The sequence below is a fragment of the Limanda limanda genome, chromosome 18 (genome assembly GCF_963576545.1).
Source record: "Limanda limanda chromosome 18, fLimLim1.1, whole genome shotgun sequence".
NCBI lineage: Eukaryota > Metazoa > Chordata > Actinopteri > Pleuronectiformes > Pleuronectidae > Limanda > Limanda limanda.
Genome location: NC_083653.1, coordinates 10282903 through 10297067, shown reverse-complemented (window position 1 = coordinate 10297067; position 14165 = coordinate 10282903). Strand labels below are relative to the sequence as shown.

Sequence of the window (14165 nt, the reverse complement as noted above, 5' to 3'; positions counted from 1 at the left end):
TAAAATCAGCCCGTATGATACATGGGGCTTCTTTTAATTAAATTGGGGTAGATCACATAAAGCCACTGAACCCAGCCATGGCCTCGTTTTCCCAGTCAGAGTCTGAGTCGGTGAAGTCCCGAGCCTCGACGGCGTGGATCGGTGAGAAATGGCTGAACCTGTCGCCCGTGGCCCTCACGTGTGGGAACTGGAGCTGGCATCCGTTATCCTTTGGCGACGACCTGCTAAAGTTACTGAGGGTCGGTAGGGGTGGGATCACAACTTTCATCTCTGGTCCAATGGTTTTGTTGGGAGGGAAATTGTCATATTCCACCAGAACCTGTGGCCCCTGGTTGTCTGCCAAGTTGGCCTCGATCCTGGGGGGATGCTCGCTCTCCTTCGGATAAAGGTGGATGTTACAACACGGGACGTTGACGCTCAGCTTGTGACGCTGCATCTGCTCGGACTTCACACCGGCCCCCTCCTTCTCGTAGATGCAGGAGCCGGATGTGTGTTCGTAGCTGCTGGGTTTGATGGGTAGACTGGTCCGGTGTGGGTCCTCACTGTTCTGGTGCATTGAGGGTCTGAAACTGTCCTCTAATCCAAAACCACCAATCCTGTGTGGCTCTGCACTTAGATTGTTGTCATAAACTGAAAAACAAAACCAAAAAGGTGTATTATAGGTGATTTTTAAGTCAAATTAAGGGTATTTCAGTAACAAATAACCATATTTTCGGAGTAACATATTTTTGTGGTGCCACACTATAACTGAACAGGCATATTTGAGTAAGACTAGTAATTACCTTTCTCAGGACCCATCCTACTCTGGATTTGGCCAAAGGGCCCAGCTGCTGGTGGATTGGAGACCTTCATCGACACTGATGAGCCAACCTGGCGACGAGACTTGGCTCTTCTGTTCTGAAACCACACCTGGAATTTGAGAGGAAAAGTCATTTAATAACTTATTTACCCATTTTACGACTTCTTAAATCTGACACAGTTTAAGAAAATGTAAAGCATTTCCCACAGTTAATCTCATCCCTTGTTTACTGGTGTAAAATCCATTGATTATATTTAGGAATTTGGGTCATTACCTGAATCCTGGACTCCGGTAGCCCGGTCAGAGCCTCCAGTCTCTCCCGCAGGTAGATGTCAGGATACTTGGTGTCTGAGTAAACTTTCTCCAGCACCTCGATTTGCTGCTGCGTAAAGTTAGTCCTCTTCCTCCTGTGCGTCAGTATGGCCACGCATTTATCCGCCCTGGGTGCCGAGTTTGCTGAGTTGTAGTAGTTTGTCACATCTGAAGCTCCAAAATCTGAAATGAAAACACACAATCTGTTTAGTAATCAGAGGAAGAAGGAGTCAAACAACATGGTGCCGGACTTGTGCGTAATTTACGCACAGAAACGGCACCAACTCTGCTATTTTCTCCGTGACAATTAATCGAAGAAGCTACTTGTAGATCTTCTAACACAGGAGGAGGAGGCGGTGACAATTCCATTTGCTAACCTGTCTTCACCATGTTGTTCATCTGCAGAGGCCCTTCGTGAAACATCTGGAAATGATTCAGATCCCCGACGCGCATATTCCCATGAACTGCAGACATGATCCTGTACGTTTCTCTCCCGGCGGCTGACTGAGTATGAGAGCATGCATGTGCGCTGGTCGGGGTTAAATCCCCCAGCGATCAAAGGTGCTGGTCTGAGGATGTGTGAATGGGGAGGCCATCAGCGGCGGCTGGCACTGCAGCGGCCGTGCAGCGACTTCAGACGTCTGCAGCGCGGCGGAGGTGTGAAGGCATCACACCTGGGCGCTGGAGCGGTGGCAGCTCGCTCCAAAGGGGTTTTTAATGGAATCTGCATGTTCAATACACATTGGCAGTGAAAACATTTATCCGCTTTGGAATGGATGAAGCAATAATGGACCTGTAGCCTTCAAAGAGGGAGCGTCGCAAACTGCCATTTCCTCCACAGGTTAGAGACGCACACCGACTGTGGTTTGGTGTTTAGTGATAACAGAACAGAAAGAAAAAACTACAAGCTGTATAAATATATATATATATATATATATATATATTTAATACTTGATCTAATTTTAGATTACATATTACACAAACATATTCCTATATATTTTCACAGGGGGCATTCCACTGAGGTATTTCATGCTCTAAAATATATATATATATATAAAGTGATATAATAGTGATGTAATGTATAAAGATAAGTCATTCTATGTACAGTGTTTGTGTATATATACAACATTAAGAAATAAGCAACACACCGTCATAACTATTCATTAATATGAACAATTCTATATGTAATGATAGATATAGATATCTCTCATGCTCTATAAAGGTTGAGTCATGTCATCATATAGAGCTATAGAGCATGGAAATGTTTTTATATGTCATCATATATGACTGTTATAGAACATGAAAACATCTCCATATTTGTCACTATGTATACAACCTTTATGGAGCATACACACTTTATATGTCTTCATACATACAACTGTTATAGAGAATGTTAAGTATATATGGGAATATCTTACATTTATATACGTGTGTGTGTGTAGATATATATATATATATATATCAATTTCAAAGATATAGCAAGAAGACACTAAATGTATTTTCTTTTTTAAATAAAAATGTGTGCAATCAGAAATATACACATATTTTGCAACCAGGAATGTTCTTACATAGTTGTATCTTTTATTTTCTTTAGGCCCAGATGTCAAAGAATAGACATTAAGTTTTCCAAGTCTTCTGACGCTTGCCCCTCAACACTTATCTAAAGTAACCTATATAAGAAATGACGCTTCCTGTCTCCTTTCAGTGGCAACAAAGTGAATCTCAATACACAAACTCCAGTTCAAAAGTACCCAGGAGTGGTCACTTGTGTCGCACGGCTCACCTTCATTCAGAGGTTCAGAGGGGGTTCGAGCCAAGAGCTCAGATAACAACACAGACAGACTAATTTACTGCCACATATTTGGACAGGATTTGAAGGAATGTGTTGTTGTGGTCACACCCCTTTATCAATAATCCAGGATGGTTCTCCCCAGTGATTTGTGTACGTACTTGGGTAATAACTCATTCCAGTTTGTGCCTCATATATAATTGCTTTGGGTGTGACTTGAATACTGCAATACAATATAAATGACTGCCAGAGTATTTACCACACCCCACTTCGTAGGATTTATTAGATACAGCTCTTGCTTGAGTCTTAGAAAATCCTTAGACTCGTTGCCTTAATCTACAATTGTTTTCTCTGGTAACTTTCATGTAGATCTCTATGGGAAAGTGACTGGAGCGCAATTGTATCGTTTCACATCCACGACGGCACTCATCCATCTCTGCACTTTGACACATACAGCGTTGTTCAGGTAGGATGTGGCTGTTGGCAAAGCCGTTCACAGTTGCTTTGTCTGAGGACCCTAATTGGGTATTGCCTGTGTGCACAGACCAGATTGCTATGCTAAAATCAGGCTGTTGAAGTTCCTGATCTTTCTTTTGTGATGTTCAGTGACAGGTATTCTGAGAGTTACCTGCAGATCCCGGAATAGACGGAGCATAGTTTTTATCTGTGACCACAAAGCAGTCCAGTCAGCTGGATTTTGCACAATCCAGTCTCTATTGCTTATTTACAACATATGCACAATCCCTACCCTGGTGCTCATAGTATTTTTAAGTGTATAGTTGCACAAATACACCTCAGAAAAGTCCTTGTATGTGTAAACCTGCTTGGCAATAAAACCAGATTCTGATTCCAATGAAAAAGATCATCTCAGCCGTGTGAATGCAGGAAAATGCTGATGCACTTTTGCGTCTATTGTTTGCATGTGCTAATAATCAGTTTGACAGCCAGGGATAGAGATTTGACATTTTTATTAGATTAAAAGGCACAGTTCAAAGTTGATTATTGCTGATAGACTGCACTTTTTAAAACATCAAACAGTAGAAGCACTTTGGGATTTCCACTGGCCATTTCCAGTAGACTGCTGCCTCTGAAGACACAAACAAAAGCACCTTCACACCTTGAAAGGGTGACCACTATTGAACCCACAGTTTGACCTGACCACTATACATTTAACCTGCAGACAGACAGGAAAATTATCCTTACAAGGTTGCAAGGATATGTGAAAATCTCAGCTATCTTAAGTGCTTTTGTTATCGGTTCAGTCTTCGTGTATTTGAGGGACGTTTTTAGTATTTTATAGTACATTTATTGTTTCCTGATTAAAATGATAAGCAGAATTTCAGCGTGATGATTGTTGTTGTTTTGTGTACTTGTCTCTTGAGGACAGGATCGTGGATACTGCTGCTATATCGCATATTCATATTTCAGCTGGACTGCTTCTTATTGGCCTGATACATCAACAGTCAGTGTAAGCTTTGGGCAGATACACTGGCACCAGCATTGCAAGAAATGTCATTAAAGAAATGCCAGGATGTTATGCTTGAGGTCATTTACATTCTGGTGGGTCTCTACCAGAAAGCACTTGTACGTTTTCTAGTTGTAAAATATCTTAGTTAATTATTTAATTTAATGGATTCTTCATGCTCATTTTATTGAAAAACATGTCTCATACAGATGTGTATTTATGCTATGCTGAAAAAAGAAAGAAACGCATCAGTGTGCTATTATAACGTGAGTTAATGTTAAAACAGAAAACTTGTAATGTTGTTACATGAAAACTTAAAGCAGAAATAGTTGTCACGTAATAATATCAGTCTTCCCCATCTGCATGCCGAGTAAGTGCACAGATCACTTCTGCGCAGGAAAATTAAAGAGACCATTAAAATGTCTGCGTTTGATATGATCACAAGAAATAAGCTTAAAATAAGAACAAATCTTAAAAATATTTAATATATATTTTTTATATATAATTATATCATTAATTTAATTTAATTAAATTTTTGTTTTTAATTTTCTATTGTTTTCTCAGTTTTTCCCCCCTGTATTTTGCACGTTTGTTTTGTGTAGTACTTGTAACATCTAATCAAAATAAAAGTGTCAAATAAAAAAATACAAAAAATATTCCTGGGATCATTGAACGCGTCATCATTATTTACATCTAAGGAGAAAAAAAATCTCCCGGAACTTCCGGCCGGTCTGAGCGGAAGTAGGTACGTGGCCGCTTCAGCTGACAGTCTGCATGATGGCGACCGAGGTTCAGAGCGGCGACCTCGACACGGCTCCTTCCAGCCGGCTCGAGGTCTCCATCGACGGCCTCACCCTCAGTCCGGACCCGGAGGGCGACCAGGGCCAGGTGGAGGAACCGGAGCCCGGACCCGCGGAGCCCGAGCCAGAGACGCCGGGAGCCGCTGGGGGCGAAGATGGAGAGGGTGGCAAATCCGCGATAGAGGGGAAATGGGGCTTTCCTCTCCTGGAGCTCTACGGAATGGCGCTGAAATTCTTCAAAGGTACTTTTATCTATTCGTCACAGTAACACAGATCGAAGGGTTAAAAGAACCGAACAACCCGACGAGCCGGTCCGCTGGCTGGGGTTAGCAGGATGCTAACGTTAGCTGCTAGCTGTCACCGCCGGGGCTGCCGCTGACAGCCGCAGCGCTACGTTAGCTTCACGGCTAACGAGAGGCTAACTAGCCGTGTTCCGTGGCTGTTAAAGGGTCAAACCAACACGTCGCTTCCGTTCACACGATAGTTTGACCCGGAGACGTGTTAAATGTGCTGCTTGCGTTAGGGTTCCCCCTGTTCTCTGGGAGTAAACGTGTCCTATACGGCTCAACTAGCTAGCTGCTGTAAGAGCTTTAAAGTCGCTGGTCTGTTTTAATTTGGGAAAACACGCCCTGTTGTTGCGGTTGTGGCGGAAGTAGGAAGCCTGCCGGTCAGCGGCTGCGCTGAAGGAGACATTTCTGTGGATGGAACCTGTCTTTAAACTCCTGATGACCAGTTCACCAAGCTACGTTTCCAGTGCTAATCCCCAGCAGCAGCAGCAGCAGCCTGTTTTACAACCGGACACACCACTCCCACGCTGCCACCACTCCAGCAGGAAGCACACGGTCACCTGGAGGAATTCGTTGTGCTCTGAGTGAAGTCAAACCGGAAGATCCTTTCAGTGTGGAAGTCTTCTACCGAGAGGCTTTGGCATCACTGTGACGACTTGCACATTGTCCACTCCAGGCCCAGGCAAAACAACAATATCAAATAGAACTGCAATTAGATTTGGACATCAATAGCAATATAACCAGAGTTCAGTGTGATGTATTGCTTATGCTTTGTGTTCTCAAGTTTGTATCATCGTCTGCCCATAAAGAAGAGTTTAAAATCAGAACCTTCACTCAGGAGCAAAAATCACTCGTTACACTAATAAAGACTAAGAATTAAGAAATAATAATGTGAGACTTATTGGTATGAGTATCAATATCGATATGAAAATGCAGGTCATTAGTCCGGATTTCAATTGATTTAATTCATGATATAATTTTTGGCCAGTCGCGCAGCCTAATCTACTGTAAGCTCAAAATACAGCATGAAAAAACATTATTGCATAATGCACACGTATTTATTATGTCTATTTTTTAGATTAAAAATGCTTCAGTTATATTCTGTGAAAGTTGCCAAGAATAGGATTAGTCAGGGTAAATAGGAGTTTGTCAAACATAAAAAAAAGCTTTTAATACAGATAAAACTTTGAAGGTTTTAAAAGAAGCTAGAGAATCCGTTTATTATGGAGCAAATTTCATTAATGTAAGTCTATGAAAGCAAAAGCTCGGTCAGTTATGGTCGCCCTTTGTCACGATGTGGTTTTGCCTTTTTCGTGCCTGTGATAAGCTGAGCAGCAGGATTTTGTATTAACTAAGAGGATGGAGGGAGCTGGGGCGGACACTCCAGTAAAGTGCATAACTGTTATCTAGACGAGACCTCTGTGTCTCACCCTAAGTGATTTCAGGCCAGTGGTTACTTTGCAAGCATCCTGAACATGTCCTGTTGCCTCAACTAAGCTTGATCCACAGTGCAGTTGGTCTTTACTCTACTCTATAGTTTTGAAACAGGAAATACGATCGCCTGCATGCTACGGCTGTTGAAAACACAAAAGTGTATTGTAGTGTTAACAAATGGTTGTCACAGCAGGACTTAAAAACACTGCTAACTTGTTTCTTTCACTCTGCTCCTCCCAGATAAAGATGGCAAGGCCTTCCATCCGACCTATGAGGAGAAGCTTCGGCTGGTGGCGCTCCACAAACAGGTGTTACTGGGCCCCTATAATCCTGACGCTTCGCCTGAGGTGGGCTTCTTTGATGTCCTAGGAAACGACCGCAGGTAAACTCCAGCAGACCTCTGCGTGCGTGCGTGCGTGCGTGCGTGCGTGCGTGCGTGTGTGTGTGTGTGCATGTGACCTTTGAACTACTGAGGACAATCCAGCAATCAACCTGTTTTTCAGGAAACACACCTACTCACACACACACACCTTTTCATTCAGTAATTTGTTAATACAGTCCATTTAACTCTTGATGGTTGCTTCTTACGTCCCAATGAATTTAATATTTAGTAAATATTTGGAGGGAATTAAGCCTGTTTTACTGCACCACCTTCAAGGATCTCTATTTTAATAACGTTGTGTTTACAATGAAATAAAATGTTGATAGCTAAAATAATGTTTTATTATTTTCTGAAGTGCTTGTTACAATTTAGAGCCCGACCAATATAAATTCTTTGGGACAGTTGCCAAATCGGATGCTAATATATATATATATACTGGCCAAGCAATGAGTTGACCTCCATTACAAATGTCGATTTAGATTTCCCTCTTTCTGATTGTGAAACAGCATGTACTCTAAAAATAATTCAGTGCACAGCTGCCTCTGTTATCTGTCCTCACCTCCATTTGACTCTGTGTGCAGGAAAGAGTGGGCTGCCCTGGGTAACATGGAGAAGGAGGATACCATGGTGGAGTTCGTCAAGCTGCTTAACAAATGCTGTAACCTCTTTGCTCCCTACGTCACATCACACAAGATTGAGAGGGAGGAGCAGGAGAGGAAAAGGTAACTTGTTCAGCTTCAAATTCCATGAGAGAGATCCCTCTGCTCCAGTGTCTAAATAAACTTACATTCAGTTTGTCCTATATGAAGCTAGAAAAACCTGGAGGCGAAAGGGGAAATATATTTATGTATATAAATATGGTTTGTAATTAGTTTGATACATTTTATAATTTCATGTCTTTGTTCCTCAACAGGCAAGAGGAGGAGGAGCGTCAGCAGAGAGAAGAGGAGGAGAGGGAGCGTCAAAGACAGGAGGAGGAGAGACGGAGGCTTGAGGAGGAGGAGAGGCTCAGGAGAGAGGAAGAGGAAAGGAGACAGGCAGAGGACGAGAGGCTTCGGATTGAGCAGCAGAAGTATGTGTGTCTGTGCGTGTTTGCTTAATGTGCATTTGCTGTATATGCATGGGCGTGCATTTATTGATTTGACTCCAGCATTACTTCTACATGATCATCACACTCCTCTGACACGGATGTCTATCGGGGTAATGTCTTTTCAGCTCTGTTCCAGAGATGCCAGAATCTTTTTACCACATCTCTTCTTGTCTATGTAAAGAAAACTACAGTTTCCATTGTCCACCACTGCCTCCACTCCATTTCCTGCATCTCCATCCTCACTAACTTCACTGCTCTGTTTTCTTTACCCAGACAACAGATAATGGCAGCGCTGAATGCCCAGACAGCCGTGCAGTTCCAGCAGTATGCGGCCCAGCAATACCCCGACAGCACAGAGCAACAGCTGTGCCTCATCCGTCAGCTCCAGGAGCAGCACTACCAGCAGTACATGCAGCAGCTCTACCAGGTGCAGCTGGCCCAGCAACAGGTAGGATCACTTTATGGATATTGTTTGATCATTAGGTTTTGGAAATATTGGTAACTTTTCTGTTAAAAATAATCACAGTTTGATATTTCTGTATGTCTGTGTAGAGCTTATTATCGAGTTTGAAAAATAAAACAAATAGTGGAGTCTAAAATACACAATTTTTTAAATAACTGTAGCAGCCCAAGCTGTTTTGGAGTGGTGAAGAAGACCTTCTAGGAAAAGAAAACTGCATTTTTTAAAGAATGATATATATATATACTTAAAAGATGTGATAAATATCAAGAATTCAGGAGGAATTTCGGCATCTCTACTTATTCCAACAGCATTGTAGAAACATAACATTTAGGACATATGTCTGCAGTTTGATTTTTCCCTGTTTTGACTCTTGTGTTGTCTTCCTCTCGTCTCTCAGGCAGCCTTACAGAAGCAGCAGCAGGAGGCTGATATGATTGAGCAGGGGACGCTGGATTCCAGCAACTTCAACAGCGGAGACCATGTTCCCGCCTCTGCAGCGGGACCGTTGTGTGCAGCTTTACCTGGCGGCGAGGAAGCCCTGACGATCAACGGAGGCAATTCAGACTCGTACTCTGAAAGCATGGACCGGGAGCCAGAGCCTGATCCAGCAGAGGAGGTCTCAGAGAACGGACCTTTATTAGGTTTGTGGACTGTAGCTGTGTTTACAACAAAAAACAACAAACATGCTCATTGGAATAAACTAATGGCTACAGGGCAGACATCTTTCTATCTTACAAACAAACCTTTGCACCAAACTTGAAACCTGAGTCTTACTTGCTGTGACCTTGTTGATATGACCTGGAGGCCAGGGAAGAGGAGAGCTAGAACAAGTGATACATGATAGTCTGCTGGTTTAGGTATCATCCAACCTGAGATCCTTGATAGTAAGCACACACACCTGGAACAAACATCGCCTTAGTTTTATTCCAAAACTTGCACCCTGAGTGAAATTCATCCACTGTGTCTGTGATCTCTCAAAATGGTTTAGCAAAGATGGAGGGATGCACACTGTAAAAAAGCTGATAATAAGTTTCTTGTTCCACGATCACAGCAGACTCCCCACCGGTCATAGCCGCTCCCTCCATGTGGACACGGCCGCAGATCAAGGACTTCAAGGAGAAGATACGGCAGGACGCAGACAGTGTGATCACGGTGGGGCGCGGCGAGGTGGTGACGGTGCGAGTCCCCACCCACGAGGAGGGCTCCTACCTGTTCTGGGAGTTTGCCACGGACTATTATGACATCGGCTTTGGGGTCTTCTTCGAGTGGACGGACGCCGCCTCTGCTTCAGTTAGTGTGCATGTGTCGGAGTCCAGTGACGAGGACGAGGATGAAGAAGGTGAGATGAGGCTGCTGCGTATCTGATACAATCACTCTCAAGTACGGCAGCAATGTCAACCAACCCGTTGGGGTGATATGTGTCTTTAGAAATGAAAACACGCTAAAATAACGTGTGCTTTCACATGACATTAGACTGTTTTATGCAGGGTACAGAAATCAGTGTCTGGGCTATGTTCTGATTTGGTTTCCCTGCTTACGGGCAACATACACAGCACCACACATACCTACTTAACATGTAACTCTGGCAACACACTCACTACAAAGCTCTGGCAGCACCTAACGTTAGCCCACATTACACACAAATGTTCGGAAACCATTGTGTGTATTAGGAAGGAGCCCGACGAACGTAGTAAAGCACCTGACAATGCACAGATTACATTTGAAAGCAGAGGGGTGCACCGTGTTTGACTTTTTGCATGATTGCATGTTTTGAAAGTATTAATTTAGCAACAGTGCCCAACCTTAGTTTTATGTTTCAGGATTGATTTGTTGGCTCTCTTAAATGGAAGACTATATGCTGTATAATGAAATGTCAAGTCACGGTTTAAAAACTGTTGATTAGAACAATAATTAACTTTCATTCATTCACTTCTGCTGCATGTATTCATTTATGGAGAGATGGAAAAACTAACCAGGTTTATGGATTTGCTTTCCTGCTTATCTTATGTTCAAAACTGGACTACACCATTGTTAAACATCCATTGGTTCTCCCAGGGGCAGGGGAGCTCCTGTTTGTGCTTTATGTGGGAATCCAAAGCAGGGTGATAAAACATTGATAAGATATGAGGCAGTATTGTGCTGCAGAATTGGCTTTGGCTCTGTTGGTTGAATTATGTTTACACATGCCAGTCCTTTCTTTCAGTGGTATAAGACCACTGAAAGAAACTCTTTGATTTTGTCTGTGCCATTCAAAAAGATGAAACTTGCCACATTTGTCATATTTCCTTCCTGCCTTTTTACTCGACCTGACACGTTGCTCTTGTGCCCGCAGGAGAACCTCCTAGTGAGGAGGAGAAGGCAAAGAAGGAGGCAGGGAAGCCCCAGGTGGACGAGATTGTGCCGGTGTACCGGCGGGACTGTCATGAGGAGGTGTACGCCGGCAGCCACCAGTACCCCGGCCGTGGAGTCTACCTACTGAAGTTTGACAACTCCTATTCACTCTGGCGCTCCAAGAGTGTTTACTACAGAGTCTACTACACCAGATAAGCCTGAAAACAGACACGGGGGGAGCCAAGGAGTGTGTATGTTCATATATCTATATGTGTATGTGAGAGTGTGTCTGTTTTGGTGGAGTGATTGCAGCCTGTGTGTGTGAAGGAGAATGTGCTACCAGATATGTTCTGGACAAAACCACCAGAGGGAGACAAAGAGGCACATGTGGAGCCCGAGTCTGGAGATTCAACTATTATGTTTGTACTGTGTGTGTGTGTGTGTGTGTGTGTCTGCGTGTCCCAAGATGCACCCATGCTAGATCCTGACATTGAGCCCACAGAGGAGGAGTGTGTATTCCTGTTGTGTGTTCACCACCTGTCTTCGCTGCGCTCACGTAGACCAAGCTGTAAGACCTGGCTCTCATGTTGTATTCTACTGCTCCTCACCCTGGGCTCCTCATGTCAACACCCCGGCCCGACACTGTCCAACGTGGCCTTGCGGCTGCTTCTGCCCCTGAGTAATGCTTTCATGACCGGGAGCGGACACCAGGCGACTGGGCCAGCCAAACGTTTCCAGTTTGGCAGTAACAGCGGTTGTTTATCCCACAAGAACACAGACAATGTTGAAAGTTGTACTAAACTGAACATGTACTGCCTGACACTATAACTTTTTGTTTCTCAGAGAGCTGCTGGTCTTTGCCAAGTCTTACTAACACTTTACAAAAACAACTGTACACACACGTCATCATGTTTTTTAAGCAGTCCGTCATTCTCTTCCCTAGTTATCATGCATATATGAAGACCTGAGGGGAGGTTCTGTGGAAGCAGTGCTCTTCTTGGCCTATTCTCATGCAGATGTCACCTTTTTGTTGTTGCTACAGTTTCATCAGGGCATCAGGAGTAGCTTTCTTCTTTTTTAGATTAGAGTTTAGCGGCAGAATTTATGAAGGACGGGCGAGAAGGCGTCGCAGGATTTAGCAGAAGCTCCAAATGAAGTCATGGGTGTTAATTGAGGGAATATAACATAACAAACACATGGTTACAGTATGGCTGTGGGTCTAAACTCAAACATCTCAGTGTGTGATGCAGATTAAAAGATTTAAAAACAGATTGTTTTCTCTTAGAAATATTCTTCTGTGTAAGCCATTTCAATTTTATTTCACCTTCAACCTCTCTTGTTGAGTGTCCCTGTTTTTATGGTTACACCACATGGATACAACACTAATTCGTCAAAAGAAGGAGGGCAGTGTATTAAGACAGATGTTGTTTGTGTTACGTGTGGGGAGCGGCTGTACTGTGACACATCTAACAATAAAAACTCAATAACTCGGAGGTCACGACACGTTACGTCTCTACAGCGCTTGAATAACGACACAACGCAGAATCCAGCGCTGGTGTTCCGGTTTGTTTCCAACTTGTCACCTCAGACATTGTGTCGTGAAATAAACTAAGATGATATTACACTTCTAATTGTGTCTTGGGTGACATGGTCGCTTACTAACTAGGTGGTGACATCAAAATGTATTCAACTTTCCTTTTCTAATTTGTTTTTTGTTACTGCCATAATCAAGATTCACCCTGTTGTTTGGTTTCACATTTAATATGCACGTTTCTTTTCTGTACCCTCCACCTGGTGCATTATGAGCAGTGCTCTATCAACTGTGGGAATCGGACCGTTGCTTATTGAATGGGGGGGGGGGGGGTTCAACTTGCAACACTTCTTGAGCTGTGTTTGTACTTTTTATGTATGTACGCAACCAAACCTCAAAGACGCAGAGGTGGAGTATCCTGCAAGTCGGTTACTCCTCCTCTGTCCTTTTTGGATTTGGCATATTATTTAATTGGAGGCCGCTCACGCCTTCTGCCCGTTCGGTGATTTGTGTGAGGTCACTTCCTATGGCTCACACCAGGCCATAAAGTTCAAGCAAGTTCCCATATCTTCTGATGTGCGATGTTTGTTGTTTCTTTCTTTTTACTTCTTAAATTTCTAATTGCTCACTGAATGATTTGAGTCGACTTGTTCAAGCCTTGTATGTAAATAATTCTACAAAATGACTATGTATGGGTTTTTAGATGTGGAGGGAGGCTATTGTTTCGAGAATAAATGCACTGTAAAATATGGTGAATGAGAGATGTATGCATTTTACCCTGAATGAAAGTCCAAAATTCACAGGAAGTATAAAACTGCTAAGGCTCTATTGACATGACAGAGAAGCTCATCTTTTTTGTATCGTTTTGACTTGTTTGGATCTCTTCTGAGTTGGGGCGTATATTTAATCTTGATTAAACTTATGTTCATGTCTAGAACTGGACAGTTTACTCACCTTTGTGTTTTATTTATTATTTAAATATGATCACATTTTAATGCCTTGTGTCTTGGGTTCCTAAATCTTTCAATGATTTGCTGCCTGGAAACAATTTCAGCGATTTGATCCTATCATAGCATAAAAAGCATGGGTGGATTAATAATAATTTCAGATGCACACGGTCTGTGTTTTCTTTTCTGCTTTTACATGTTAAACACTTGGCTCCATGCCTTGTCTGTGAGAAGCAGAAAACAGTAATAAGAGGCATTGTTGGGAATGGGAGTTAATAAATATGACTTATGAACAGCAAAACATCATTCGGCTTGTTCCCCTTTTTCCAGCAGCGGTGTGTTTGTCATCCTCAAGCTGCTTTCCTGTAAAAAACATTTTGTGCTGAGAGAGGGACATACTGCGGATGTTACTAATGTGTGGAGGGAGGATGCACCTCAGTTTATTTCCCCTCGTGATTCACATCGGATGTCACAATATTCGGAGTAAAGGGATATGGAGCCAAATCACTGCCAATTTTGAAACAAAATATTTTGA

At 42.9% G+C, this 14165-nt stretch overlaps 2 protein-coding genes across 3 annotated transcripts; one reads left to right on the top strand and one right to left on the bottom strand.

Annotated features, from left to right (window-relative positions):
- Positions 1 to 52: 52 nt before the first annotated feature.
- mixl1 (Mix paired-like homeobox) lies at positions 53 to 1585 on the bottom strand. Its single transcript, XM_061090952.1, is given in 4 exon segments — positions 53 to 772; positions 775 to 909; positions 1074 to 1294; positions 1489 to 1585. Coding segments are annotated over 4 exon segments (1173 nt in total).
- A 3537-nt stretch (positions 1586 to 5122) lies between these two features.
- On the top strand, positions 5123 to 13014 carry acbd3 (acyl-Coenzyme A binding domain containing 3). Of its 2 annotated transcripts, none has more exons than XM_061091237.1 (8): positions 5123 to 5407; positions 7127 to 7268; positions 7850 to 7990; positions 8182 to 8340; positions 8632 to 8806; positions 9219 to 9462; positions 9876 to 10160; positions 11154 to 13014. In XM_061091237.1, the coding sequence occupies exons 1-8, from the start codon at positions 5140 to 5142 to the stop codon at positions 11366 to 11368; spliced, it is 1629 nt and encodes a 542-aa protein (XP_060947220.1). In that variant the 5' UTR covers positions 5123 to 5139; the 3' UTR covers positions 11369 to 13014. The 2 variants fall into 2 exon arrangements, with proteins under 2 accessions (XP_060947220.1, XP_060947219.1); XM_061091236.1 differs by having other exon boundaries at positions 9873 to 10160.
- The last annotated feature ends 1151 nt before the right edge of the window (positions 13015 to 14165 follow it).